Below are 15,057 nucleotides of genomic sequence, written 5' to 3'. Positions count from 1 at the left end.
AAACTATTGCCCAATCTGTCACCTTTCTACATCCTTCATGCATGTGATACTTAACAGATTGGAAAAATACCTGGATGAGCATCAGCCATGGGACTAGGATGGTTTGTGCAAAGACTATTCAATCAACAAGCACTTGTACATGATCAGACAGCTCATAGAACAAACTTGAGAAGTCCACGAGCCCCTATATCTTCTGTTTGTTGTCAATGAACAAGCAGTTGGTAGTATAAAGTGCAGTTGTGAAAATCTTAAAAAATCAAGGCAATATACCTGGCTATTATAGAAAATAATTGAACACTGCTTGACCAATATTATACAATTTTTCTACCCAATGAATATCCAAGGATCCAAAAAGGTGACACCATCTTCCCAAAGGGTTTCACAACAGTTTTTGAAAAGATCTTCAGAGAGCATAATTGGGAAGAAAGAAGAATTAATATAGACAATGAAAAGCTTAATCCCCTTTGGATCACCAATAACATTGTGATTGTTAGTGTTGAGGAAGCTGAAAAAATGCTTAAATGAGCTGAATGAGACAAGTAAAGGAAAGAACAAGAGAAACAAAGCAAAATATATACTCAACCCATTCTGCCAATACCATGAAATGAGAAACAAGAAGCGGTGACACATAGATCTTTGCCAAGAACTCAACAATAGTCAACAGAGTTGATTGAGAAATATCACAGAAAAGAAAAGCAGCATGAGTCAGTTTTAGTCACATAAAAAGAAGTCTCCAACAAATTGGCAACCTTAAGACCGGAGCAAACACCTCCAACACCATAATCTTCCCAGCAAGCCTCTATGGATGAGTTAGGCCTTTGAGGTAGTCTTTGCCTTCTTCATAGGGCTGCAATAGAGTGACTGCCCCACGATTATCCAGCTGCCTTTGTGTCTAAGGCAGGGGTGTCAAACTGCCGGCCCATGGGCTGGATGCGTCGCAATAAAACCGCGCCCACCCCATTGCCAGCAATGGGGAAAAAGCTCCGATACATCGCGCAACATCACATGACGTCGCGAGTTTGACATGTCTGGTCTAAGGCAAGACTAAAACTCACAATCACATGGTTTCTAGCATTTTGCCTTAATTATTGCACTTAACCTGCACTCATACTCTTGCCTAATTATGTTTATTTTACTAAAGGTTTTTTTAACTCAAGCTGCACCATCTTAATTATATCACTTTTTGTGTTTTGTATTGTCATAGTAAAGTTAGTGCTGTGGCTTTTAGATTTATTGAAGTACTTGTTGAAAATAACATGGAATTTTATCCAGAGTCTGAGAGGTTATTATCTAGTTGGTAGGTTACTATTTGACTGGAAAAATAAGTGGCTACCCATTAGTCTGCAAAAAGGTTTAGCACCAATCAAAACTTGTTCAGAATATTTAAAATTTCTTTTGATTGTTTGTTATGGATACTTACTTAATTATTAAGATTTTTCTGATTATTTAAATGAAGAATTTGTTTTGTTTGCCGCTGTCACCCAAACTTCATCAAGCCACAATGCCACTGTGTTAGTTGTAGCTTTTCCCAGAATAAATTCTAATAATGCAGGATCTTTAACTGTTATTATTGTGTAGTGGGTTTCTTGGAAGCAGGAGGCGAAACGAGAGAGTTCAAACAGGAACATTGCTTTATTGTAGTAACAGGAACAGAACTGAGAACAGAGGCTTCTACGCAACTACTTATACGGTTGGCCACTAGGCGGCAGCCAATAGGTTTAAAGGAACCTATTCCCGCCCCAGAGCCAACCAATGATCGTCCTGGAGACTGCATGTCTGGGCAGCCAGCGACTATTACACAGACACCCTGATTAAGCAATCTCAAACAGCATTCAAAGACATGTGAAAACAGTTCAAGTAAAAGGCCCAATACACTACAGTCATGATGGGATAGAACAGGAGTAGGCAACCTTGGCTCTTTTATGACTCATGGACTTCAACTCCCAGAATGCTCAGGAATTCTAGGAGTTGAAGTCCATGAGTCATAAAAGAGCCAAGGTTGCCTACCCCTGGGATAGAAGTTTGGCCCTACTATTTAACCAGTTTGCACATTTTTGTGTTCACTTTTAGAAGTTACCAATTGTTCTTCTGGCACCGAGCTGACATTTCTATTCTATTGCTTAACTGTAGTCATAACTTGATCATCTGGTTCTACTAGTCAGTTTGTAGAAGCATTTTTCTTGTAGCATTTTTTGTGTTGGAATCAAATTTTACTTACAGATTTTAAATCTCTTGTACTTTTTTCAGTCTTGGGAAAGTGCATTACTAACTGCCTTTGACTTCAAATTGTTAGATATTCTGACATTCTGATTAATTTGAACAAAGAACTGGGAATTCGTGTTCAATGATCTATTTAAAGCAATTCTAAGGGACATGGATCCAAAGAGAATCCTTATCTGTAGCAACCTTACCATCACTTTGAAACCCCTATTCTCACAGTTTTGCAAAGCATCCTTCTGCATAGCCAAAAGAACAATTGTTCTCTAGAGCTATCAGAACAATCCTGTTTTAGCAGGCATTGGTGACTGATTATTGGTTCTGTTGATGTTCAATTTAGGTGGCTATCTTCTATTTTTACAGATATTATATGCTACCTACAATTTATAAATGGAAATAAATCCTTCTAAATAAATATACACGGAGTCAGAAAGGTGGAAGTTAACTGAACACGATGAATACAGGAAGGTGGCCAAATAAACACAAACTCAAAGCCATTTCTTCCTCAGAAGAAATAGTGATATTGGCTGTTCTTTTTCTTTTTTCTTTTGGGAACTCTGGAGAGAAGCTGGAGTCACAAAAAGGAAAATGAGTGGGTGGGGTGGGAGAGTAAAGGGAATCAAAGAAATTTGAGAAATGAAGTGCAGATGGAAAGGAGCTGAGTTGGCAGAAAAATAGCTAAGACCAAGATTGGCTGGTCACCACAGAGAGGGAGGGGGTATAACCGCAAATTCCTTCCCAAATCCACCTCTCTACACTGCCATTGCTAATCATCTGATCTCACTTTCAGTTCTAAACATATGAAACACACAACATTATGGGACAATGCGTGATTTTGGATATGTCACTAGTATAAATGAGGCTGTTCTTATGGCACTTAATTTTGTTTTAGCTCTTTAGTATTTAAACATTACTTTTACCAGTTTCTAATAAAATCAAGAGATGCATTAAGTACATCTGTTGATTTACTTGCACTAGTAAGAAGCAGGAGGAACAGCTACCCAGAGCAGTTTAATTATGACACACTCTGCTTTAAGGGATGCGGTGGCTCAGTGGGTTAAGACACTGAGCTTGTCAATCAGAAGATCAGCAGTTTGGCGGGTCGAATCCCGAGTGCCTTGTAACAGAGTGAGCGCCTGTTACTCCTCCCAGCTTCTGCCAACCTAGCAGTTCAAAAGCATGTAAAAATGCAAGTAGAAAAATAGGGACCACTATGCAAACGCTGGCTCTTCAGCTTTGAAAAGGAGATGAGCACCGGCCCCTAGAGTTGGAAACGACTAGCACGCATGTGCGTGGGAACCTTTAACCTATGCTTTTAGCCAGGGCTTTTTTGTCATAGAACGCTCAGAATGGAGTTCCGGCACCTTTTTTGGATGGAACCTTGTAGGGTAGGCAAGGCAGGTTGTATGACATGTGTGAGTTCCGGCATCTTTTTCTTTTACAAAAAAAAGCACTGCTTTTAGCAACATTTACTGCTCATCCTGCTGAATTGTACCAGAAAGAGCTCAACTTCTGGCTTGTCGGTCTGCCTTGTTTTTTTTGTTTTTTTAAGAACCCAAAATTTACCAGTCTGAGAAATATATTAAAGAACTCTTGATCTCTGGAACTAATTATATGACCTCAGAACGAAGCAGAGTTCATTTTAGGAACCCTCCATCTTAAAATCGATTTTGGTTTCCGATTTGGGGCAGGGGACAACTCTGAACGGCGTAAACTGTGATTACACCGAATAATGTTGGCAATCGCTCAGACCTAGTTCTACATCCCGACTCCCCATCGCCTGTTGTGCCAGAAGCAAACATCAGACCGTCGCCGATAGAGTCTCTCGCAGGGAACCTTCCGGCTCGTCTGTTTTGGCTTTTCCCGGCCGGGGCTTTCGCGAGTCAAACGATGGAAGTTGCAGTTGCGCAGTTCGGTCGCTAGGGGACTCTGCGAAGGACCGGCTACTGTCGCCGCCGCCGCCGCTTTGGGCGGGTTGGAGTATCAGCTGACTCTCCTTCTCCTTTCCGAAGCTCCGCTAGCGCTGCTGCTGCTGCTGCTCTTGCAGCTCGGTTTTCATTCCTCAGCAGAGCGGGGAGGCGAAGCAAGGCGGCTGGGCGGATATCTTTCGACTGTCTCCCTATATATATACATATATTTTAAAAATTAGTGCCTGAGCTCCAGCGTCCTAAGCTGCCGCTTTGCCCGCGATGCTGCCGCATTTAGCTTTTCTGCTGCTCGTAGCCTCTTGGACAGCGGGAGCTTTGGAGGTAAGCGGCTCGGCAATTTTACCTTCTCCCCTGTTGCTACGGCAAGAAAGTCTTTGTTCGCCGTGAGGTTCCGGCGGCTTTAAGCTGGGGCTTCGCCCCGAAACTAGCCGATGAAAAGCGGGCCTGCTTGAAGGCTCGAGAAGAAAGGGTGTGTTCCTCGATTTCGCGCCTCTCCTGAAAAATCCCTGCTTTCAGCCTGAACAATGGAGAGAGGAGGCTGGGGCGGGCATGGGGACGCGAGCGGCTTCGGAAAATGCCTCTTGCCTCACTTGCGGCTAGCCTCGGGCAGCCCTTTCGGGCGAGCGTCCGTCGACTCTGGGGCGCTTCCGAAGCGAAAGGGAGGGAGGGGGGGAAGAAGAAGAAGGGCGTCTTGCCTCTTTTCGGCTACTTAGGGAGCGGGCGGTCCGTAGGATGAGAAAGAAAAGGGGGGCGCGAGGAGGGAGGGCGAGGCCCCTTGTTTGTGCCTCGCATCCCTCCTTTTCGGGAATGCGCCAACTTGGCAGCCGGTGGGTTCGAACGCTTGGCTTTGCAAAGAACGAAGGAAGGGGAGGAGGAGGAGGAGGAGGGAACGGGAGCAGAGATGAGTTTCAGCCTTGTCGCCGGCCCGCCGGGCGGCTTTTGTTGCCTTCACGCTTCTTCTGGGGTTGTCCGGTGTGGCCGAGCTGGGGGGGGGGAGGAAATCGGGAAGGGGTGTGTGTGTGTGTGTTTGTGTGTGTGTGTGTGTGTGTGGTGGGGGCCGTCGCCTTAATGCTGGGGGCCGGGAAACCCGATTCTCCGGCCAGGCGTTTCGTTACTGCCCGCTCCTCACTGCTTTCCCTCGTTGTTCCTCCTCCTCCTCCTCCTCACAGGGAATGCAAACAAGGGGCGCTCGTTTGGGGATTGTCCCTCACTCCCGTAGTTGTGGAGGGGGGGGGAAAGGAGGAGTAAGTTCTCGGCTCAGGTGCCCGTTGGCTCGGACCAACTTCGGTAGTAAGGCATTAATGCGTTGCGGCTCCTGCGGAGCAGCTCCCCTCCTCGCCTTCGGGCAGGCGGGGGGGGGCTTTGCTCCCACCAGCTGCGACCTCTCTGTCCCTCCGTGCTTCCCCGTCAGGGAGAAAAGGGGCGTTATGATGGGTCCCCCCCCCCGTTTAAGAAGGTCGTCCAGTTTATCCCCGGGTGGGTTGCAGACTTGGGCGGCGGGACTGGGAGGATGCGGGGTTTTGGGGGGGGGGGAGTAAAGAAATCTGTCCAAATCCCACGAGGGGTTTTCCTTCGGTGTGGAGAGAACGCGCTTCGTACACCCTGGAGGCTTCCCTCTTAAGGAGGGGAGTTTGGGAAAACCAGACGAAAGGGAAATGGGTTGGAGCGAAGCTGGAGAGCGAGAAGATGGCGCCTCTGCAGTGCAGTAAGGAAACGCTGTAATGAAAGCTGCAGACCGAGGCAGCCCTCCCACCGCTAGGTGTTTGAACAACTCGACTCTTCTTCCTTTCAGTCAGCTCCCCATCAGGTGGTGAATGCCGTGTGGAATGTTTTTTTCGGCTTCAGCATCCGGAGTAGAAAAAAGGGGATGGATGGGTGAGAAAGAGAGGAAACGCCAGAGAAACAGGAGACTGTTTTCCCGCGAGTTGACTTGGCGTTTAGTTCTCTCTCTTACACCCCTTGTTTCTTCCCCCGCCCGCCCCCCATCTTCCTTGTTGCTGTAATTTTTGCAGAATCGGTTTATACTCAAACCGTCGGGCTGAAACCGCTCCAGGTAGACTGGTTCTCTTTTGCTGGCATTGGCAAAAGAGGATCTAAATCTGCCACACCCTCTTTGAAAACTCTAAAAATAAAAATAAAAATGGAGAGGCTTGGAATTTAATTCCTTGAGCCTAAAGGTTAAGGCATTTGATGGGATGGGTATCCTGTGTGTTGGCCTGCAAAAGGTAGGTTCAAGATCTTAGCTTGCATTGAAATAGTGTGAGCTTGAAATAAAATTTGGTTCTCCTTCTGACATACTGCCCGCCAATGAGCTGAAACTGACTAGCGTTTCCTCCTTGTTAGTTACAGAAAATTGAGACAAGGCTCTGTGGATAAAAAACATGTGAAATTGACCCAATCCTTGATGAGTGACAGATCAAAAGTACACATAGGCCTTACATTTATTTTCCATAACTATTTTTTCCCCATTTTTTGCATAATACTAGTTACCATTTAAAGGAATATTGTGATAGGTATGGATGTAAAATGTGAATTTTTAAATTTGTGAAGGCTGATTCACTTGAATTATTTTTTAACTCTCAGAAGAGCAGAAGGAAGAAAAGCAATCTCTACCTATTTTGCATCCTTGCTTTCAGGCTGAGTTGTCTTTCCATCAGTGCGTTAGGTCTTGAATTTGTTGATGCAAATGAGTTTCATTAAGTTTAATTCCTTAGTAGGTGAGTATAGGATGGCATATTGAGGTTATAATTCTATTTTATGCACACTTGTTCTAGAAATCCCAATTAAATGAATGTGATTCATTTTGAAGTCACAATGCATACAGTGGTGATGTAGGATACTTAACTAATATTGTGTGGGTGGACAATCTAAAGAAAACAGTCTTCAAAAGAACAACTAGATGATCTGTTTGTTAAGCATTAGATTTAGTTTCACATGCCAATTATCTAATAGAAATGCTTTTCAAATTGTTTGTATTTGAGGCTTGAGTGTTTTTTCTATAGTGGTGAAATTTATTAATAGACCTAATACTTGCTGAAAAACGTGTTCAGGCCTGCCTATGAAGTCTGTAAAAGGCTAGGAATTAAATTTTTGTTCAATTTTTAAAAATTGGTGCTTTTTTATTTCACCTTGTCCAATGAATTTATGTTGATTTTCGTGATATTTCTCCCAACTCCTTGCACTTCACAACCGACAACTCTTCAAAGAAGATTAAGTCTATTTTATATGTTAATAAAATTTACAGGAGTTATGTGACAGGTGTCATACCATGGAGCAGACTTAGTCAATTTTACATGTATTAAGCCATGTGTTGGTTCACATATATTCAATCATCATGTGGTTGATTTCATTGTTGTTTTGTGTGGTATGTGGTTAGCATTTAAGGTATAAGGTCTGTATACTGTTTGTTCTCTCCTTAGCCGAATATAGTAGAAGTTATTTAGTCAAAGCACCTGGAATACAACAGATTGGAAATGAGTGGGATACAGTTTATATACCCACTTCATGAGAAAGACAGGACTGTTTAGCTGTACCTTGTAAAGGAGCACACTTGCCGGTGTACAAATGCATATATAACTTTGTATGACCATCTTTTTGTAGTTTTATGAATAAAACCATTATTTTATGAAAATGTAATTTACCTTTCAATAGATATGCATTTCTTCCTTCCTCTACCCCGTTCCCTCTTTTTCTGAGTATTGCTGGAAATTATGGTTTGATTTCATTATCTTTGCAATGTTTTGACAAAGATTTATTTTATAAAGAAAAAAATACAAAAAAATTAATTACAACTTTCTGTGACACTTTGATTTTTGTTAAACATTGAAATAATTCGAAGACTGGTAATGAGAAAGGAAGTTTTAGCTTTTTGAAAGTAAAAACTTGAAAAATAAAAATGTGTTTACTATCTTAGTCTGAGCTGTCTTTTTAGAGAATTAAATATAGCTTTATGTATAAAAGCTTAAATAATAGTTTAGATATCCCATACCAATATATGTCAACCTATTTATGACATATGTTGGTATGGGGTATATTGCAGGTGATGGTGAAAATTGCATTCTTCTGCTTGAAAGTACATCCTTTAAATGGTTTTGTTGTTCATACTTGACAGGTCCTGCCTATGAATTAGATTGTTTATGGACTAGACACAGGGGTTCCCAACCAGGGGTGCGAGATGATATTCCAGGGGTGCAAAAACTTGGGTTTTCAAAATTATACTGTATAATTCATTGCCGTTATTTTGAACTTTTGTAACGGGTGCGAGAATATATCGAGTTCTAGGGGTGTAGGGTATAGAAAAGGTTGGGAACCACTGGACTAGAGAGTTTGAATTGGTATATGTTACAAAGATATTTTATGATAACAGAAGGAATTTAAATCTAGGAAGGGTGTTGGGCAATCCATATCTACTTGCTTTATGAAAATGCCTTTAATACTAGTATTACAACATGTCAGTTTTCAAACTCTAGGGTTAGCTGATATGCTTCATTTTGTGATGCATTAAACGTGTTCAATATGTGATAATATAATGTTTACCGGTACTTAGCAAATGATTGGATTTTATATTTATCATTCAGGATTGCTTTTGCTAATGATGATAGCACTGAAATACTGTTCTACAATTGTTAAACAAAAATGTGTGTTAAGAAATGAATCAATTCTTAAATCACTTTACATGTGTATGTATCCCTTTCCTATTCAAGTCAGCTAGCAAATAAGTCTAAGAAAGTCCATCATTTTATTTTGATATCCTTTCAAAATACATTTTTATGTGTCATTTATGGTACACGCTTACCTAAAGGAAAAATAGCTTTAGTGATAATTGTAAACCACATAAATAGGCTATGTATTAGTTGTGTAGTGAAATTCTGGACCTCCATTTTCTCTACTTTAGAAAAAAATAGTTTCCACCATATGTATAAACTCTGAGAGATAAAATTTGTCCTATGATCATTAATTTTAAAAGGATGAAATCCATATTCTTATGGATTAAGTGAAAATTTTAACCTAGTAACAGCAACTACTGCGTTCAATGGGGAAATTATCGAAAAGTTTGAGCTATGATCTAGTGAATATTGGTTATAATAGTGCTTAGCCATCTGTGCATAAATGACCTTTTCTCACTCTTTTGAAATAAATCCATTCTTGCTCTTTTTTCTTGAGGATTTATACTGCATGAATATGACATAATATTTATATGCTTAAGAATATGAATGACTGCTCTTTATCATTATAAATTCACAAGTGTCACTCTCTGTATGTCTTCTGCTTTTAGCAGAGCAGTTTTTCATCCCACTATATGTTGTATGAAAAAGGGAAACTAATCCCAAATTCACCTTTCCACTAATGTAGTCATTTTCATACAGCTTCTTTTGCAAACAACAGCAATAATTCTCAGCAATATTTCATTATTTATTCAATTTATATGGCCACACATCTCACTCTGGGATGTACACAATTTAATATAAATAAAAACATAGATTGTTACTAAAAGAAACTTTAAAAATAAAACATAATTAGCAGTTAATCATAAAAGGCCTTTAACATAACCAGAAAGTAGGGTCTATCACACACTTGGCCACAGTAGTACTGAATGACAGTTTTAGCAGAGAAGTATGTTACACATTTAAAAGTCCAAAGGTTGGACTTCTAAGCCACTTGTTTGTGGCTTAGCATGTTGTGTGAACCACCAGTTTGATTTATTCATTAAATGAGTTTTTCCTCTTCCTAAAAAAAGTACTGAAATGGGTAAGCGCCATCTCATCCCAGTTGTGTCAGCATTACAAGTGAATAATGCATCAAATAATGCCTTAATCACTTCCTGTTTGACTTATTACAACATACTCTACGTAGGATTATCCTTGAAGAGAATTGAGAAGCTTCAGATGATTCAGAATGTAGTAATATGGACAATATTGTGCCTGAGTAAGACTACTGCTCCCTCAGCTGCAGGCTTTCGTCCAGTTTCTCAGTTTCAGATGCTGGTTGTCACCTTTGTTGGCATGGGGTTGGGTTTCCTGTAAACTACCAATCCCCACTGGTTTATGTCCAGATCACCTGACCGGGTCAAGTAGGCATGCTGTAGGTCCCATTGGTGAAGTAGTGTCACTTGATAGGTCCTGGAAAGCATGCCTTCTGTGATACGATGCCTGTCTTATGGAAGAGACTCAAGTTTAAATCATAGATGACCGTGACACTGCCAGCCTTCCAGAACGTGAGATCAGGATGCTAATTGAACTCTAATATGGGTGCAGGTGTATCAGTTGTTAGAGAGGGCTTTTTAGCGACCTGTATTTTTCTATTTGACAGCCAGTTTGGTTAATGGTTAAGGCGTCAGAATAGAAAGTGGGAAACTGTTCTAATCACATCTTAGGCACAAAGCCAACTGGATGACCTTGGGCTAATTGTTCTCAGCCCTAGAAAGCAAACAATGCACTTCTGAAATCTTACCAAGAAGATGGCAGGAACCAGGAGTCAACACTGACTAGAAGCAGCAAAAAAAAAACAACCCAAAAAACCCCAGCACCATGAATTGTGATTTTCTTCTCTATTTATGTTTGCTGCCCAAAGTAGCTTTGATAGACGTGTGGCCACATAAATATGTTAAAACAAATATAAGTTTAAAGTACTTCATAGGAAAACTACTTTCTGTCTTTAGCTCTGCATGTTGCAGTGCAAATTGATATGATATATTCAAAGATAATAGCTGCCTGTTCTTCCTAACAGTAATCTGCACATGTGAAGCTTACCTCCAGGCACTACACTAATGTTGAAATAGAGAAAGTGGTGTTTGAATGGATATGTTGCATCAGACTAACATGCATATTTGTGGACCATCTTTATGGAGAAAGAGAAGCGTATGAATTACTGCTAAGATAACTAAAATATCACTGAGGAAGGTTAGGTTATTTAATATGTGTTTCAAAATAGCTGTGCTGCCTCCCAGCATGTTTTAATATATGCCTTTTCCTAGTTAAAAATATACTAAATGTCCCTAATGATTCTTCTACTTAAGTAGGTAACACTGTTATGAAGTGTGTCATTTCAGAGTTGCCATGAATGCCATGTTTATGTTTCAAAATAAATCAGAGTTGATAATTTGGGAATCCCAGAATCAAAATTTCTATTTGAAGTTTCTAACTATTCTTCAGAGTGTTTTTTGCAATTCCAATTGAGAAGATAAATACTGTACTGGTATTAGTTTGTTGAATAAAATGAGGTTCGTTTCCCAAACATATTTCCACTTACTGATTTTATTTTATTTTTTATTTTTAGGCTAAACTGATGATCTGATATGTAAGGAATTAATTTTGTCAGTATGAAATGAATACAGTAAAAATTGGGCATCAGTTATTTTTTTCACTGTTTAAAGACTATACAAGTGTTTAGTTTTTTTAAATGCCCTAAAACATTGGAAATAAATATTAAAATAAATTTTAATATTTAGGAGTTATAAGCTTGAATTGAATTATAAACTCTTTCATTCCAGTTGACTCCAGTTTTATGGTTAATCGAACTCCCAGGGATTAAATTGGCAGCTTGATTTTGCATGTGTCTGGATGTAAGACCTGAAGTAATTGAAATGGCAGACAATTAAATGAAGTATAAAACCTACAAATATGGCGCCTCATACATAAGTGAGGTCCAGTTTCTTGATGGGTCTGTATTCCGTATACTAGGCCTTTTTTCATTAACTCCATAATTGTAGGTTGCCATTAATGCCTAAAACTTCAAAATAGTTTTTTAGAACTGTATGAGTACTTCTGTGAGTTCTACAAGGTAGACCAGTCTAAGAAATATGATATCAGTCGGGACTATTTTTATTGCTTCAATGGGTGCAGAGTGTGGTGACACAGGCAGTTGTTGTATCCCCTAAGGTGGCCCATGTTACACTACTGTGTTCTGTTCCAGCCTACGACCGGCCCTGTTAGAATGTCAGGGACAACCCCTTTTTATATTCAATAGGCTGGAACTAATCCAACCAAATTTATTTGCAAAAGCTAAACAAAAAGGTTCAAACAAAAGTTAAACAAATACAGACCAAGACTTTATCAGAAGCTCTTCAAACCGTTGCCTTCAGCAACCAGCACCTCCCACACGTTCCCCTTTTAAACAGCAGTCTCAAGGCGTGGCTTCTCATTGCCTTCTCCTGAGTTGCCTCATTGCTTTCCTTTGCTCAGTTCTGCTAGATTGCTTCCTGCTCCTAGCGTCCCTGAACAGAGCCAGCTGTGGATCATCTTCTTCCAATCTTTCAGGCTCACACAGCTGGGTCTGAGGAGGAACAAGATGGGAGGGGCCTGGCTGAGAGTTCTGCGGTGCATCAGAACCTTCCTCTGACACCAAAGGCTCTCCAAACCCCTCCTCCTCCTCCTCTTCAGAATTGTCTGACTCAGCTGCGGAAACCACAGGCTGACGCTGAATCACAACATACTGCTCTGCAAGCTAGTTTGCTTCCAGGTACAATTCAGGGTGCTGGTTATTACCTTTAAAGTTTTGCATGGCATAGGTCAAGGTTACTTTGAGGAACAGTCTGTCCTCACTGGGTCTGGCTTGCTCCATCTGCATTGGCAGAGGAGATATGCTGCTGGCCCCGCTAGTCAAGGAATTGCAGTTGGTGGGGTCCAAGGGAAGGGCTTCTCTACCATGGTGCCTGCCCTTTGGAACCTCTTCCCCCTTGAGGTGAGATTGGCTTCCACCCTTCTGACCATCCAAAAGGGCCAAAAGATAAGGCTTTGGCAGATGCCTTGGGGCTCCAACTGGTGAGAATCACACTGGAGGTGATGAATGAAGAGAAAATTCCACCTCCCTCCTCCGCTTATACTGCTCCCTCCCTCCCTCCCTCCCTCTCTCTCTCTCTCTCCATCAGTTAAATATTTTATTTTTTCATTGTAATTTCCATTTTTGTTTTAGAAATATTTATCTTTTTGATGTAGTGCTTTGCTTTAAGCTACTTAGAGTTGCTTTGAAACAAAATGGGTGGCAAATAAATTTAACAAATAAAATAAATAAATTGCAACAAGCCTTGCAATTCTGAACATGCTTTCCCCCCTCCCTCACTTTATTTTTCTGTGAACTAGGGAGAACTTGTCTGTGTCATTACATTCTAGGACTAGGTAAACCAGACACAAAAACCAACTAGATGAGCTAATTCCACTTTATTGTCAGGCTACATTAACAGAATCTTGTAAGTCTGAAAGTACAAACATCTCCCTGTCACTTTGAACTGCTTGGTCCCTTTCTAAGTTTGCTTCTCTGACTGTTAAGCCATTGGGGCCTCTCTTTCCTGATTGTTTCCTAGGCAGCATCTATTCCCCTCTTTCCCCAAGAAAGTTCCACACAGTCGGAGGCATTATTTTCTTGGCTTGGGTTCAAGCCCTGCTTATCTGACTATTGTCTTAGTGGCTAGCAACTCTTCCTCATGCCTCTCAAGGTCATCTCCTATTCCCAAAACAACTTCTCATTGAGAAAGACTTGACTATAGAAAATCTATAGCTCAGTGAAGTCCTACCAAATATACATTCTCTTACCAGTGAAGAAGAATCTGTGAATTGTACCATATCATATTCTGTTAACTGTAAGACTCTGCTCTAACCATGATAGTTGAAAAGTGTAGCATTCCGATTAATTGTGTGGATGGATTTCTTTATGAAAAGCAGATGTCTTTTTTCTTCAAAGTGTACTCCCATATTCCCAGTTATAGACTTACTTTATGAGTGGTGTTAAATGTGGATTTATTCTGACCTGCTAATGACCCCTCTAGTCAATGCCTTCCTTCTGAAGCCCTGTTATGTTCTTAAGAAAAGTATACAATGGGAACTGGATAGTTGTTTATGGAAAGTATGGCTTGCTGAAGGAGTCCTGGGGAACAATCCAACTCACATCCTTTGCTAAGACAAATACTGGTTTATTGGAATAATTGATTGCCCAGTTCAGGCATTTTGAAGGCTATGAACCAATGACACCAAACTTTGTTTCTAGAGATTAGCAGCCCTGAAATAACATATTTGGTTTCCACACTGATACCCTCAAGGACTATTGCTCATCTGGGTTACACAGAATATTTCCTTACATAATCACTTAAACATCATAATTAAACTGACATGAAATTGTCTTGATTCATTAAAACAGACATGTCAAGCTTGCAATGTCACATGACATTGTGCAACATATCCAGCAATGGGGTGGGCGTGGTTTCCTGGTGACGCGTCCAGCCCCCCGGGGTGGCAGTTTGACACCCCTGCATTAAAAGCTCTCGACTACAGAAAAGTTTATATTGGTCTGTCTAGTATCTGTTGCTCATTGTCTAAGTTTTCTTATGTTGCCACCGGCTCAGGTACTAGCCTTTACACAAAGCAGAATTATGGTAGAACTGAACCTGTGACTTTTAACTACAGATGTAGGATATTTTTTACAGAATTCAAAATAACAAAATAAATGGAGGTATCAAAAAGAGTGAAAGGTAGAAATCCTGGTATAACACAGTGTGTGATAAAAAAAAAACTTGGTAAGGTGTTCACCGCTACAGAGATGGCTGAGTGAGGAAAAGGCGGGACAAGATGTACTTTCTGAGGAATGTGGAATAACTACTTAAAAATGCAGTAACTTTACTCCAAGGACTAGAAAGCCAAAAGAGAAAATGCATTGTAAATTTAAATTGTTTTATAAGGAAATGTCATACAGAAAACACTATTTGTAGTGTGATCTTTTCCCTACTCCTAGAAATTTTATCTTATAATTTCCTTAATAGCCAACATCTTTTGTCACCTTGCATGCTGGAGTAATGATCGGTATTGTTTTTAGCTGAACTCTACTCAGTTGGTATACATTAGAATTACCCTGATGGTAAGATTTTGGCACAATCAAAATCTGTTCCCTCTGTTAAAACCAGAATTGTTTTACTGGATCTTGCTTC

General features: G+C 40.5%; 1 protein-coding gene across 2 annotated transcripts in view; it reads left to right on the top strand.

Annotated features, from left to right (window-relative positions):
• Positions 1-4,228: 4,228 nt before the first annotated feature.
• Positions 4,229-15,057, top strand: part of APP (amyloid beta precursor protein) — a 120,231-nt gene continuing 109,402 nt past the window's right edge. For both annotated transcript variants that reach the window (XM_083361821.1, XM_083361820.1), the window contains exon 1: positions 4,229-4,466. In XM_083361821.1, coding sequence (XP_083217947.1) covers positions 4,407-4,466 — 60 coding nt within the window. In that variant the 5' untranslated portion in view covers positions 4,229-4,406. The remainder of the gene's footprint in view (positions 4,467-15,057) is intronic.

Source organism: Vipera ursinii (assembly GCF_947247035.1).
Source record: "Vipera ursinii genome assembly, chromosome: 4".
Lineage (NCBI taxonomy): Eukaryota > Metazoa > Chordata > Lepidosauria > Squamata > Viperidae > Vipera > Vipera ursinii.
Note: the sequence above shows the minus strand (reverse complement) of the source record. Positions and strands in the feature narration are given on the sequence as shown.